The following is a 13,096-nucleotide window of genomic DNA, read 5'->3' on the forward strand; positions in this document are numbered from 1 at the left end:
ACACCCTCCCCAGAGTGCATTTGACATTTCAGCTAAAGCAAAGCACCTGGCGATACATCCAGGATTTGGGACCTGCCTCCTGCTTTATTTCTATATATCAGCTGCAAAATTACATCCTGGGTCAACAGCGAGTCTTTCCATCTGAACCTCCACAGGACCAAGACCCGCTCTGGGGTACTAGTATTGCTTTCCCAGGTGAAGCCACCTCTCACCAGCTAGCCTGATCCCTGACATTACCGGTACCACCAGTTGCAGTTACTCAGCTTTGCTCTCGCCTTGCAAGAGCCAGGAGAAGTAGTTGTGGGTACTTCAAATGCAGTTTTCCTTTGCCAGAGGCGTCCCACAGTGACCCCAAAGAGTGCCAAAAAGGCCCTTGGTGTCAGGGGTCTGTCCCACCATGTAGCTGTTTGGCCCAGCACATGAACCCTCAGCAACCCCACTCTAACCTCTTCAGTCATCTTGTGGGCAAATCCACCCATCTTCACCTCTCCTCGAGGCTAGGGGAAAGCTCTGGGCATTCAGAGCTTTTGGTCATTATTTGCTTTGCCTGCGTTTTGTGAACTCTTAAAGACATAAGCATGCCTACGTGACAGAGGAGCACATCCCAAAGCCATGCAGACTACAGCAGCATCATACAGACTTGAAAAACACCAAGCTCTATGACCGATGTGAACTGGTGCTTGGGAGTGAATAGGGTGGTGATACCCCATTGAACACTTCATAGGACAACTGAAAGAGCACTAAAATATATTATGCCTTTTTTTCCATGTCTTTTTTTTCCGTTCATTTAACATTTGTTTCTGGCCCAGGTATGACTTGGGTCTGGGGACAGACGCAAAAGCATCATGAAATCACCGGGACTTTCCTTTGATGTAGGTAGGCTTTGGGATAGTACCTGGAGAACCAACACATTGCTTGGCTGCTCCTACCATGTGCACCACAGAAGAAGACTGATGGGCTGCAGCCAACGAAAAAATGCACCTCCAGTTTCCTGCATGCAGATGTCAGCCTTGATTGCTTGCAGAGGTACGCTACTCTTCCAAAGCATCTCCCTCGAGGAACACCTATGCCAAAAGTGAGAATGCAAATTCAAACGTATTGAAGCAAACCAGAGTTTATTTAGCATTTATTACCGATCCTGTTGTCATATGCGGTTTCTTCTGTCTCCGTTTTCCTCTGGTAAACATAGACCTTTCTTTTTTAATTATTTTTTTAATAAAATATATAAAACATTGTGCATTGCTATCCATAGGAAAACTGTAGTTTAACAACAACAACAACAAAAAAAAAAAGAATAAGGCACATTCCTGTGCAGCATCTTCAAATATATATATATATATTTAAAACAAAACAAAAAGAAAACCCTTTTCAACCTCTTTGAGGTTGTTAACTTCTCACCAGTCACTGACACATCTCTTATATTACCATAATTTCACTGTTGGAGGTGGGTTGGGTTGTGTTTGACAGGGGCCAGCAGGGAGAACAGACTCAAAAAAATAATAGGATTTTATCCCTGAGGTGTCAGTAAAAAACCTAAATGTTCCCATTGAAAAGGAAGATGAAAGGACAGCCATAAATAACTGAATACACTAGGGCAAACATCCAAGCACCGAGATGATTTCACGATGGAAGAATCCCCCTCCCCCACCCACCCCCCATTCTTAACAAGTCATATTTGCCGTTGGGTTTTAATTAGGTTAATCTTATGGCTTCTGAAGTCACAAGACAATCAGTCAGGATGCACCTCCCCCTCCCTTCCCAAATCATCCTTCCATATTTGTCGTTTTGTTCACAATTCTCCCACAGTCCTTGGGAAAGGGAAACCAAAAAATCCTCAATGACCACCAAATCTGGGATGACTTCTCTCCTCAGCCAACAGAGGAGCATCTGTACCACAGCATGCCAAACTCCAAGTCCCACATGGGAGGACTGTAATTGTCACCTCCCTGCCTCCTACTAAGAAATGAAGTTGACAACCAACTCTGCTGAAGTGAGAAAGCGTCCATGAAGAGGAGCGATAGCAGTATGTCAGGGAGAAGGAGACGGGGAAAGCTATATTGCTGTCCATCCACACTGCTCCAAGTAGCATGCCTGAAAGGACAAGGGGAGACACCCACATAATACTCCTTCCCTCCCTCTCCTCTATCATGTGTGGAGGAGCCACAGGGTGCAGGGCAGGATGGTTGCACTCCCCATCGCTTAGTAGTAACGGTTGAGGCTCCTGGTCCCTGGAATGTCTGGCTGGCCGTTCATCCAGATCTCCCGGATGATGCGCTCCCGCTCCTCCAGCCGCTGAGCTCGCTCCAGCTCCTCCGCCGAAGTGAAGACGTTCATGTTCAAAGTCCTCTCGAACCTGCGGTGCCTGCGGGCAGACAGGTCCGAAGTGGTGTCTGAATCATCGTCGCTGTTGCTGCTGTCACTGTCGCTCTCCCGCTCCCGAGGAGGTTTTTTGGCGGAGGAGCATTTGCAGTCAGTTCGGCAGGACACCCTTAGCACCAGGGCCAGCAGGGTCAAGACAAGTCCAATGCACACGCCGGAGACGAAATACAGAGCGGCCCGCTCGGGGTTTTCTGAAAGGAGGAAGGAAACAATTGTTGAGAACAACGTTTAGAAGAACAAACCACACACAGCTCCTCTGCGCCCGTACCAGCCGCCATCTCTGGAGGGGCAGGGTTTTGAATAGCTGGGTTTGACTTCCATGCCCTCCTTCGCATCATCCCCCGGGGAAATCAGGAAGGGGAATTTAAACGGTGGATTTGCTCCCAAGGCATTTGTCCATATGCAGAATGTGGGTTCGCTGCAGTCGTGTCTCGGAGTTTTCTGGAAGGGGAAGGAGCAGCCCACAGAATTAAATGTTAATTCCAGTAGCTGCGTGAGGGGGGTTGACACCAGGGTGCTGCGCACCCAGCAGCAGCTAAGTGCATCTTGCTGTCACATCCATTATCATCGTACCAGGAATAAAGATGATTACAGAGCTTTATATGCCCTGTGCTGTGCCCCAGCTGAAATGGGAAGCCTTGCAGCATGGAAAAATGCATATTATTTATTCATAGGTTTCATTTGCTTATCTAAGGCAAGTGTGCTGGCTTTCCGCCCAGACCACCAAAATGTATACCTGTGCTACACAAGCAGAGCTGGAGTCAGTGTACTAACAGGATGAATTCTGCATAGCCACATTTCAGAAGTGATAGAACAAGACTCCAAAGGATCCAGAATGCCTTTTACACTAGGTCATCTTGTTTATTTACTACCTTTTTTTTTCTCTTGGTTCATGGGACTACTTAGAAGCGTAATTATGATAAATGTTGTTACTGCAATTCCCTTGGGCTGAATCATCTTGGTTTATAGAGATGCTGAATGGGTGAAGGTGAACCAAGCAGACGTGTCAAGGCCAGCTCTACTTCCCTGTATCTGTTGGGAGTCCTGAGTTCAAGGATGGAGTCAGTTCCTCAAAGGAATCTTGCTCCCTTGAACTCAGCGATGGAGTTGTAACAGTTCCCACTAGCTGAGAGCCTAACATTCAGCCGCCTAAGATCTCTGTAACTAAAAGGCTACTCTCATGGACAATACCTTCATTTCCCAACACTGTGCTTTTAGAAACTGCCCTCTCCAGCTGATTTCCTTAAAGCAAAGTTTGCAGACAATGAACTGGAAACTACCTGGAGATATTCAAGGCCCTGCTCTAATTTCAGAGCTGGTTCTAAATTTGAAGTTAGCCATCTTCTAGTAGGGGGTTGGACCAGGTGACCCGTGGAGGCCTCGTCCAGTCTAAATTATTCTCTGATTCTGTGGCCAGAGCCTAAACACTGACTTGTGCACTGTTCAAGGCAACATATAGTTCAATGCCTGAAGATGCTCATGGAACAGTTACAGAGATGAAACGCCTTTGTGCACTTCTCTCTCAAACAAATCTCAAAGGCGACTGACAAGCCAAGGTGGAGGAAGATGTCATGATAGTCGGAAAATTGGCTCATAAAAGATGAGACTGTTGCTGGAGTGGTTGGTGTGGATGGCACGGGGAAAAAACAGGCTGAAGAGAAACTACAAAAAAAATGAGAAGAAAACTGCAGCAGGTGCATTCAACAAGTAAAAAAAAAAAAAAAAGAAAAAAGAGGAGAGAAAAGTAGCAACAATTGGAAAGTGAGGCCAAAGTCAGAGGTTTTAAGCTAAGATATTTTGACAAAAGTGAGACAGCAAAGATGCAAAGGTAAAAGAGAAGATACCAAAGCAGGCATGAAGGATGTGCCAATGGCTCTTGTAGCAGTCTGGCCAAGTGAAATCCTGGCTCCAATGACGCTAATGGCAACTCTGAAATCAAGGGGCAGAACTCAAAACCACAGCCCCGTCTGCACAGTAGCAAAGCTGCTGCCCATCTGGTACTTAGTGAACAGTAAATAAGTGGCCTAAATTTTAGAGATTTGAAAACCCACGGAAAAGTAGAATCACTACCCGGTAGTGCTTTAACCTTCATATGCGGTATAACTCAGGACAGTAATTGCAAAGCTCCTTTTGCAAGAAGGCCTAAGGAGGGCTCAGGGGACACGCAGAGCATGGGAGCATGAGAACAAATGAGCAGGACTGATCTGTTTGTACTGGAAGATGCTTGGTGCAGTCTGCCTCCACTCTGCCTGGCTGACAGGATGCCAGGCACACTTTCCCGAGCACCACATCCCCGCACACACATGGGCTTGATTTGGTTGCACTAGTTCCACTGCTCACTCTTCTAAAGTAACGAATAAAAAAATTAATCCAATGGAGCCTGAGACGCAGATATGTGGTTTCTTTCCCCCATTTCTGTCCATGTCCTGCTTTTCCTTTCTTTTCCACACTCCTTTTTCCATGCTACTGCACCCAGCTCATGAGCAATCTGCACCTTGATTGCTGCTCAAGCAACCATTTTTCATCCCCTGCTTGTGCTCATATGTATAGCCCTTCATGCAGCGCAATGGCTGTAATTGAATCTTTGGCTCCGGTGGCATTAATGAGCTCCTACAGCTACTCTGTCAACATCTAAGACACTGTCTGGACTTCCTCACTGAGCTGTAACCCTACATTCAACTGCAGTCTTGGTATTTATCATAGGTACAATCCACTTGCATGGCAACATCTCTGTTTTTTCACAGCAGAAAGAGCAACTTAAGCTAAAAACCACGGGCTCTGCTTCTTCTCAGTTGAAGTAGCCAAGTCAGCAACAGCCTAGATTCAGGGCTTTGACAGTTGATAAGTGATTTGAGAGCCTTCACCATTGCATGTTCTACTTGGAACGACCAAAAAGGGACATTCTTTTCAGCAAATGGATGCTCAGCATCTTCCAAAAGCTTGAAGGTGGCTCATGTTCAACATGTCAACTGAAGCTCCTCAAAACACTCATTATATTTGAAAAAAAGCTCTTTAAAAGTGCATGGACATCAGTAGCAAGAGTAACACAGTTTTGCTGTGCGTGTGTGTGTGTGTGTGTGTGTGCGCGTGTGCATGTGTGTGTGTGCACCCATTAAGGCATGGATTTTGACCAGTGTAGCTTTCGCTTCCACTGCTGTAGATGACAGCTCAGTGCTATATTTTTCTCCTAAACTTCTGGCAGGACCCAGTTGCTGTCAGTCTCTTTAGCTGGGCTTACCTTTCCCCTTCCTGGTATTTCTCTTTCTGAACTGAAGGCATTGATGAAAATGTCACTGATTCAAGCCTGAATTTAATACATGCAGACAAAAGATATATGCTTTTTATAACCCTGTATACAAAAGCCACCATTTTCTAGGCACTCAAACTGGCCAAAAATTAGAAACACATTTTATTTTGTTTTTCCAACAAAACCAGCAGCAATTACAGAGCCTGTTTCCTGAGGGCTAACAATCTGCTGGGAGCATCAGCCCAGACTGCCATTAATTCCCCAGGAAATGCCCCAGGCCAAGGTTGTTATTGCTATTATAATAAATTGTTTCAATAAATAAAAAACAATCTAGGCATTAACGGTGCTGGCTTCCTGTGATGGCTTCATGCATTCAGAAACCTCAGTGGGGAGGAACATTTCAGAGGGCCCCAGTAAAAGGTTCAGCATTAAGTATGGCCAGGCAAACAGTAGGAGCAATATCTTCCAGGGAATTTACAGTTAGCCCCACAGGCTGCCGAAATCCCCTGGTAGAAGAGAGGAAGCTCTCCAGGAGCCCCTTGTTAATAAGGCTCAGGCCAAGCAGTCTAAAAGTTGGAATGATCTCCCCTGGGTTGTTTTTTGTTAATAACTTGGCAGCAAAGCGTTGCTTGTGGAAGAAGAATAAAACAGGGATTTGTAGAGGTTTCCCTCTGACTACTTCAGCCTGAATGCAACAACAAAGCCAAAGTCCCCTGTCCAAAAGGAGGCACTGGAAGTTCTCTAATACAATTTGAATGTTTAATATTTATATAACCACAAGGGACAGTTCTGGTCTTGCTGGTAGACTGTGACTGCAAAGACAGTTCCAGCTGCCACTGAGACTGGTGAAGTCTTTCCAAACACTTAGACAGGTTTTGGAACAGCTCCATGACAAATAACAGGTCTGAGGTTTGTAGGCAGAGATTGCATCTAATTAAAAACCTAATTCTATAAATTAAGGGTATCTGAGTCTTTTGCAAGACTGAACTCTAAATAATACTTATTTGTTTGATCAGCTGATAAATTCACTTCTCATTGATAACGTTCAGTTTTTCTCCCTCTTTCCAAAGAAATGTTGTTTTCAAGGCTCTGGAAGCTGGCAGAAGACTAACACTTAACTGGCTTTGATACTCCTAACCATGATGATAGCTGCAAACAGATTCAACAGTGAAAACCGAGACTCCTGCAAAAAGGCTTTGCTTCCTGCTGTGCTGTGATTTTTCACTCCTCAGTTGTCAATAGGAACATTCCCAACTTTTATATGGGAACATGAGTCAAAAAGATGGTGGAAATGAGCACAGAGTCATTCGCTAATATTGGCACTTCACCCCTTTGTGCACTGCAAGACTCTGCAGGTGCAAGTGACCGAGACTGCAGATTTTCACCTGCGGTTGCCTGCCCACACCTGCCATTTTGTGCAGAAAATGTGAACACCGCTGAGCACAGGTGGGATCCCACTGATCTGTGGATGCTCTCCCCGGGTTAAGAGACACTCCACTGCAAGGAGGCAGGAAAAGTAGTAGAGTGGATCATCCTTTCAAGCACGCACTTTACCCACGAAACAGCAAGGGCCCGTAGCTTCTTTTTCCCAGAGTGGGTCTGAGGATACACACCACCCCCTGCCCCAACAGAAAAAACACCTTTATATGTTGCTCCTGCCTATTTACAATTTTCTCTTGCGAAGTCCTGTTTTGAGCCAACTCACCAGCACAGGGAAGCCCTGAATACAGCACTTTCAGTCTGCAGAGTTTACCTGAGAGAGGGTTTTAGTGTCATGAAACAGAGCAGTTCTTGCACTAATGTTTCTCTTTGGCACCAAGGCTGTGGTCAGGAGTGTTGGGAAGATGAGTGAGCCAGAACCAGCCCTCCCTGGCACTCCATACCCTGCCTCTCCTGAGCCACTATAATGGCTCCTCTATAGACATCAACAGCTGCTGTGGCTTAAGCTGCCTTCAGGGTCCCAAACTCAGAAGAGCGCAAAAATTTCCAACTGTTCTGCTGCTCAAATTCTGCAATATGAAGAGGGATGCGCAGTGCTCTAGTTTTATGCAAATTATATTTGTGCCCTGTGACACAGTTTGTCTTCGTACTCACAATCTAAAACCTCTCCATATTCACATATAACAAAATAAATCATGCCAAATCCATCCTTTCTGCTAAAAGCAGAGGGCTAAATTACATGTAACAGATAAAGATGGTTTAGGGCATCTGCTGCTTCAATTCATGGGGCAGCTATCAACTATTTTTGTAATAAATAACAAACTGAACACATATATCATTGAGATGTTACATGAAATCCATCTAACAGACATGGTTAAGTACACTGGAAAACATGAACTCGTCACTGGAAACCAGAGTCATGAGGTCTGAGTTTTACCTGTTTGACATCCAGTGGATATGAACGCATTACAAGACCACATCATGAAAGGGCTAGCAAATTGCACAGCAACAAGACAGTCAAAGCCATCCTTATTTATTATTTGTGCTACAGTAAAATCTAGAGGCTCCTACCAAGACTGACACCTTGTGAAGGGGATGAATTGAGGCCTTGTGCCCTACAAAACGAAGGCAGGGTCAAAGAGTTCTGCTGTGGTCAATGGAAGCGAAGTCTCTGGGGCAGCAGCAGCAGCAGCAGCCCTGAATCATAGTCCCAACTATCCCTGACCACAAATCCTAAGACCTTCTGCTGCCCATGCCCATTACTGTTCAGATGGGGAAAATAATATTAACAGCATTCTATTTTACAGTAAGGTTGAGAATGCAGGTATTCTCATGACAAAAAAAAAAAAAGCAACTGTAAGTAAGGGGAGGGGAGAGAAGTTTGATAGACAGAAGGCTCCTTTTTTTTTTTTCTTTCCTTAGAGAAGCCCAGCAAGAAACAATATATCCTACTCAGCTATCTTGTGAAGAACGCTACCAATTCCACTTAAGCTGCCTGCTTCTTAAAGGTCACAAAAAGATGGATCCTGATACTACCACTGGATATGTAGAAGGGAAAAACTTTGCATTCACCACTCATGGTCCTTTTAGAGGGACCCTCCACTAAACGTGCAGATATACTCAGTGATTCCAAAATGCAAAGCCCAAGTCAGTTGTTTCAAATCCAAATACTTGTCTGTAGCAGTGTGGTGCTATCTTCGTAAGAGCAAGAGCACAGCACCGACGATGCATTAGTATTTAATGAATTAGCAAGACTAAATGGCACACAGACATGAAAAATTAGCTCATAGATATTGGAGGTTTAGTTATACAGACCCCAGTGCTCCAGAATAGCATAACTGCATTACAGCGGTGCCAGCAGACTGGCCACAGTACACAGAATTATTAACAGCATGTAGTAGAAAAGCAACATATTAATATTACTAGCAAGGTAATATTGCCTGGTAATAAGCATTGCAGGGTAATAAGGATACGAACCTTCTATTAACCAAATGGAGAACACCCATAAGAAAAAAGTGACCACAAACAGTACGTCCTCCTCAGGAAGCTAGCTACACAGAAACCAGGGCCCTCCTGGAAAAAGCGGCAGAGACTGGCCTAAAACATGCTGAATTAGTGCATCTGATGCTATTCAGCCAGTGCTCCTCCTTTTTTAAAGTTAGGTCTTCCAACTGTCTAGGCAATGCCTACTGCTGACAAGGTACCTCATGCAGTTGTGGGATGGGAAATATTTGCACTATATCACCTGCCTCTACTGTACTTTTTGCTGTCAACAGTATTGACCGGAAGCACTCAGTAAGGCACACAATCTTTATTTCAACTTTTAAAGTGAATCTTATTAGAAGACTGCTCCTCTGTTACTTGAAAGGTACATGTGGGTGAAAGATAAACTGTGATCCAAGGAAAACTTACTCTAAACTAGATTTAAATATACAATTAAGTAGACTCTCAAGTTATTTCATATTCACACTTCTACTGAAGATAAGCCAAATTCTCTTAAACAGGGTAATGATCTGAGTGCTGCTTATTTTCCAAATTACAGGACAACAAGCTTGCTGCCTTGAGCCAGGCTTTGATCTCCAGGAAAATGGAGCATTAGGAATAATACCACATGTAAGATTACATTGTATTTAACTCCAGATGAGAGCAAATCCAGTGGAAAACAGAGCACAATAAACCTTGTTATGTACTGTCTGCTAGAGCTGCCCTGGTCAGGTCCTTCAAGGGAAAATTTGCTAAGAGATGAATGAAAAATATAAACAGTTCAAAGAGGTAGATTTAGCCCTAGGTCACTGTGAAATGTAGGCTCAATTGAGGGTCCACAAAGAGCTTGTGAGAGCCCAGAGAGATGGCAGCTGCCAGACCTACCTGTGACAAAGGCATACGCTGCTAGGATGTTGCTGAGCAGTGCCATCTCTGTGCTAACGCCCACGGGCTCCATGCTGCTGCTGAGTGCCGGCGGTTGTGTCTCATCCACAGGAACCAGGGAGGGGGAGTTGTCTAGAGGGTAGAAGGTGGCCGATCTCCCTTTCTTCTTCTCTGCTTTGAAACAGAAAGGGAATGAGGAACGAGGCACGTGCCCCAGCCTTACCCTGCCCTATCCCCATCAGGTCAGCATCTGCCTTCACCTGGAGCTGCTCAACAGCAAGGCACCCAAATTTGCCCCTCTTTGGGGGGCAACTAAACCTTCTCAGGTAGCTTCGGCTGAGCACATAACCTGTCTGCACCTAGACAGCATCTTCTCTCCCCCGTCTCCTGCTCTTTCATGTCACCACTTAGACACACCCACCTATGCTACAGCAAATATATAATCAGGTTTCTTTTCTCTTATGTAAATCAAAGGAGCCTTTATCAACAGCGAGTTCAGCTAAGCTTGTAATAAGGACTGGAAAACACAGGCAGAGCTGGCAACCCTCTGCCAGTGTCACACTGTAGTGATCCATCCACACCTGGCAAACAGACGTGCTTTCTCTTCAGCCTTTGCAGGGAAGGGCAGACCTGAGTTTATGACTTCCTTCAGAAGCCCGCTCGTATTGTGTTTCACCCAGAAACCATTTCCCCTTTGGAGAGGTGAGTGAACATGGGTTAATGATTTGATTTTATTTGTTGAAGACTGGAGCTAAGGAGGCAGCTAATTCCAGGAGGCTCAAAGAGACCCTTTCAGACCTTATCAGCTCGCTGCTGAGTGCTCCCCCGCACCTTGATCTGCAAGCAGAGACCCCCACTAGTCACAAAACACTAATTGTTTTAAACACATGAAAAAGTCAGTGCACAGGATCCAGCTCCATCATCCATGTGATTGTTTAACTGTAGCTATTACAGTTTTTCAGGTTCCCTTCCCTGGGCATCTGGTTCTGGCCAAAAGCAAGCATTGCACTGCAAAATCACAGACTTGCACCTGGCTTCCTCTTATCCACAGGTATTAAATGCAGGAAACTGTCAGGTCCAGCTCTGATGATGCCACCAGTGCCATGTGAGCAAAGGCACCCTGACAGCAGCCATGACACAAGATGGTCTGTGTTTACCGGCTGCCTGATCCGTCTCCTTTCCCTACAAACCCCGCAGCATGAGACGTCATGTTCAGCTTCCCACTGCGCGTGCCAGAAAGCGGCTCAACCCAGGGAAGCAGGAACAGGAACTGAGGGGTGTCAAAGGGAACAGGTAATACTGGATGGAGAGGGACTGAGTGCATGAATGTGCGTGCAGGGATGCCAGCTCCTAACGTGCCTCGGAGGAGAAGCAGCGGTGATGGATGTCCAGGTGTTGCTGTAAGGGAGCAGCCCCAAGGAATACAGGCACAGTTGTACCTCTGCCACTGAATAGCTGCATGGCCTTGGGAAAGCCACACGTTAACAGCTACCAGGGTGTTAATGACTGGCTGACTGGCCCTGAAGCGTAGTTTTTAAACATCGGTGCCTGGGTGGCAGATCCCAAGAACCTCTTGCTTTAGGAGAACAGAAATCACGGAAGATCAGTTGTACAAAGGGAGGCACTGGCACACAGAGAGCCAAGGGCACTTTCAGCAGGAAAACAATAGTAAAGTTTTAGAAAATCTTTTAAGGCAGATGTAGGCACCAGTGTGCCCTCTAATCATTCCTTTCATCTCTCTGATAAATCTATGTCTGTACAAGCGGTTGGATTTTTCTTTACCACTGTTCCTGCAAAGAAATCCATGGAAGGAGGGTAATTTTTTTCATTTCTAAGAACTGAACCTAAAAATCAGATACTTCAGAGCATCTCAAGTAGCACTATGCATCTAAACTGAGGCAACTGAATCCTGCTATTAGTTGACAGATCCCAGAGAGTCCTTCAGCTCTGCCCCTAGCAGACACTTACAGCTTGATGCATTTGCTCATATGCAGGCCCCTAAGACACCCCAGGGTCAGGAGGACATCCATACAGAGGTGACAGGTATGAGAAGGGATGTGGGGGAAACGCTCACTCACTCTTCTAGGGCAGCATCTCAAATGGCACATTTGAAGGGGCGTAACTGAATCCTGCCCGAGATGTCTACATACGGAGGTCTGCCTCTGAACTAGTTAATCTAAAATCTCTTTACAATGAAAATGAATGGCACCACCAGGATATAATCTCATCTATATATATATATGTCATAACCATGTATCTCATCGTACAAAGGATCACTGAGTTAGGTGGCTCCAGGTTCCTGCTAGGTCTCTGAAGTTTTCTATAACTGCACTGAAGTCCAGTTAGTGTGGCTGGATACTTCATATCCTACAGAGCTGGTAGGATATGAACCTGGGGCCTCTGCGCCATGCTCTATCACGTGTCCAGTTCTGGGTTAGTGACAACCCACCTGCCCCTCACTGTCAACACATTGATGGGATCTCACTAGGACTAAAGTTTCAATTATACTTGCAGTGGGGACTTCCCTGTGCATGTGCTAGATCCACCAGGAAAGGCTCTGATGGACACCGCTTCTGCTGGGTGTGGGGCAGCCCTTGTAAACCATGCCATGCAATAGTGGTGTATTTGGGAGAAGGAGTAAGGCATAACCCCTTTCATGAGAGCTTTAAGAAAAATATTTATTTTTTTTTACTTCAGACTTGTCCAAAGAACAGATGCAATCAAACAAGTTTTTAAATGAATACTCATCTGCATACACTATACTCTGGCAAAGAGCTCCCCAAAACCACAGAACTGGTTTTGTCCTCTGCAGGATTGTACAAGCACAGACAGGAAAGACAGAAAACAACTGGAGTTATGCAGGAGGGAAAAAACAAACACAATTCCACAAAGGCCATGTGTTGCTACGCTATGTGGTTCCCTGGTCTGGTATTCATTCCAAGATCATACTAGAAGACATCCCCTTTCCTCCTTGCTGGCTTTGAAGACCTTGTCTACGCATAATCGGCTCACCTACTACTGTTTTTTTCTTCACCACCCTTTCTTAGCTGTTCTCAGTAACTCAAACTGTTTCCCTGTGACTTTACACCAAAGCTGAGCAAAATTCTTTCAGTTAGCAGTAAATTTGCCCAACACCACAGTACAAGCACAGGAGAGGTTACT

General features: G+C 45.3%; 1 protein-coding gene across 6 annotated transcripts in view; it reads right to left on the reverse strand.

The window, feature by feature from the left end:
- Window positions 1-1,095: 1,095 nt before the first annotated feature.
- EVA1A (eva-1 homolog A, regulator of programmed cell death) overlaps window positions 1,096-13,096 on the reverse strand; it is a 224,266-nt gene continuing 212,265 nt past the window's right edge. For 4 of the 6 annotated variants that reach the window (XM_056344310.1, XM_056344313.1, XM_056344314.1 and 1 more), the window contains 2 exons: window positions 9,935-10,105; window positions 1,096-2,570 (listed from right to left, as the gene is read on the reverse strand). In XM_056344310.1, coding sequence (XP_056200285.1) covers window positions 2,200-2,570; window positions 9,935-10,105 — 542 coding nt within the window. In that variant the 3' untranslated portion in view covers window positions 1,096-2,199. Of the gene's footprint in view, window positions 2,571-9,934; window positions 10,109-13,096 lie in introns of all 6 variants that reach the window. The other 2 variants (XM_056344312.1, XM_056344309.1) reach the window with 1 other exon arrangement.

Source organism: Falco biarmicus, chromosome 6, assembly GCF_023638135.1.
Source record: "Falco biarmicus isolate bFalBia1 chromosome 6, bFalBia1.pri, whole genome shotgun sequence".
Taxonomy (NCBI): domain Eukaryota; kingdom Metazoa; phylum Chordata; class Aves; order Falconiformes; family Falconidae; genus Falco; species Falco biarmicus.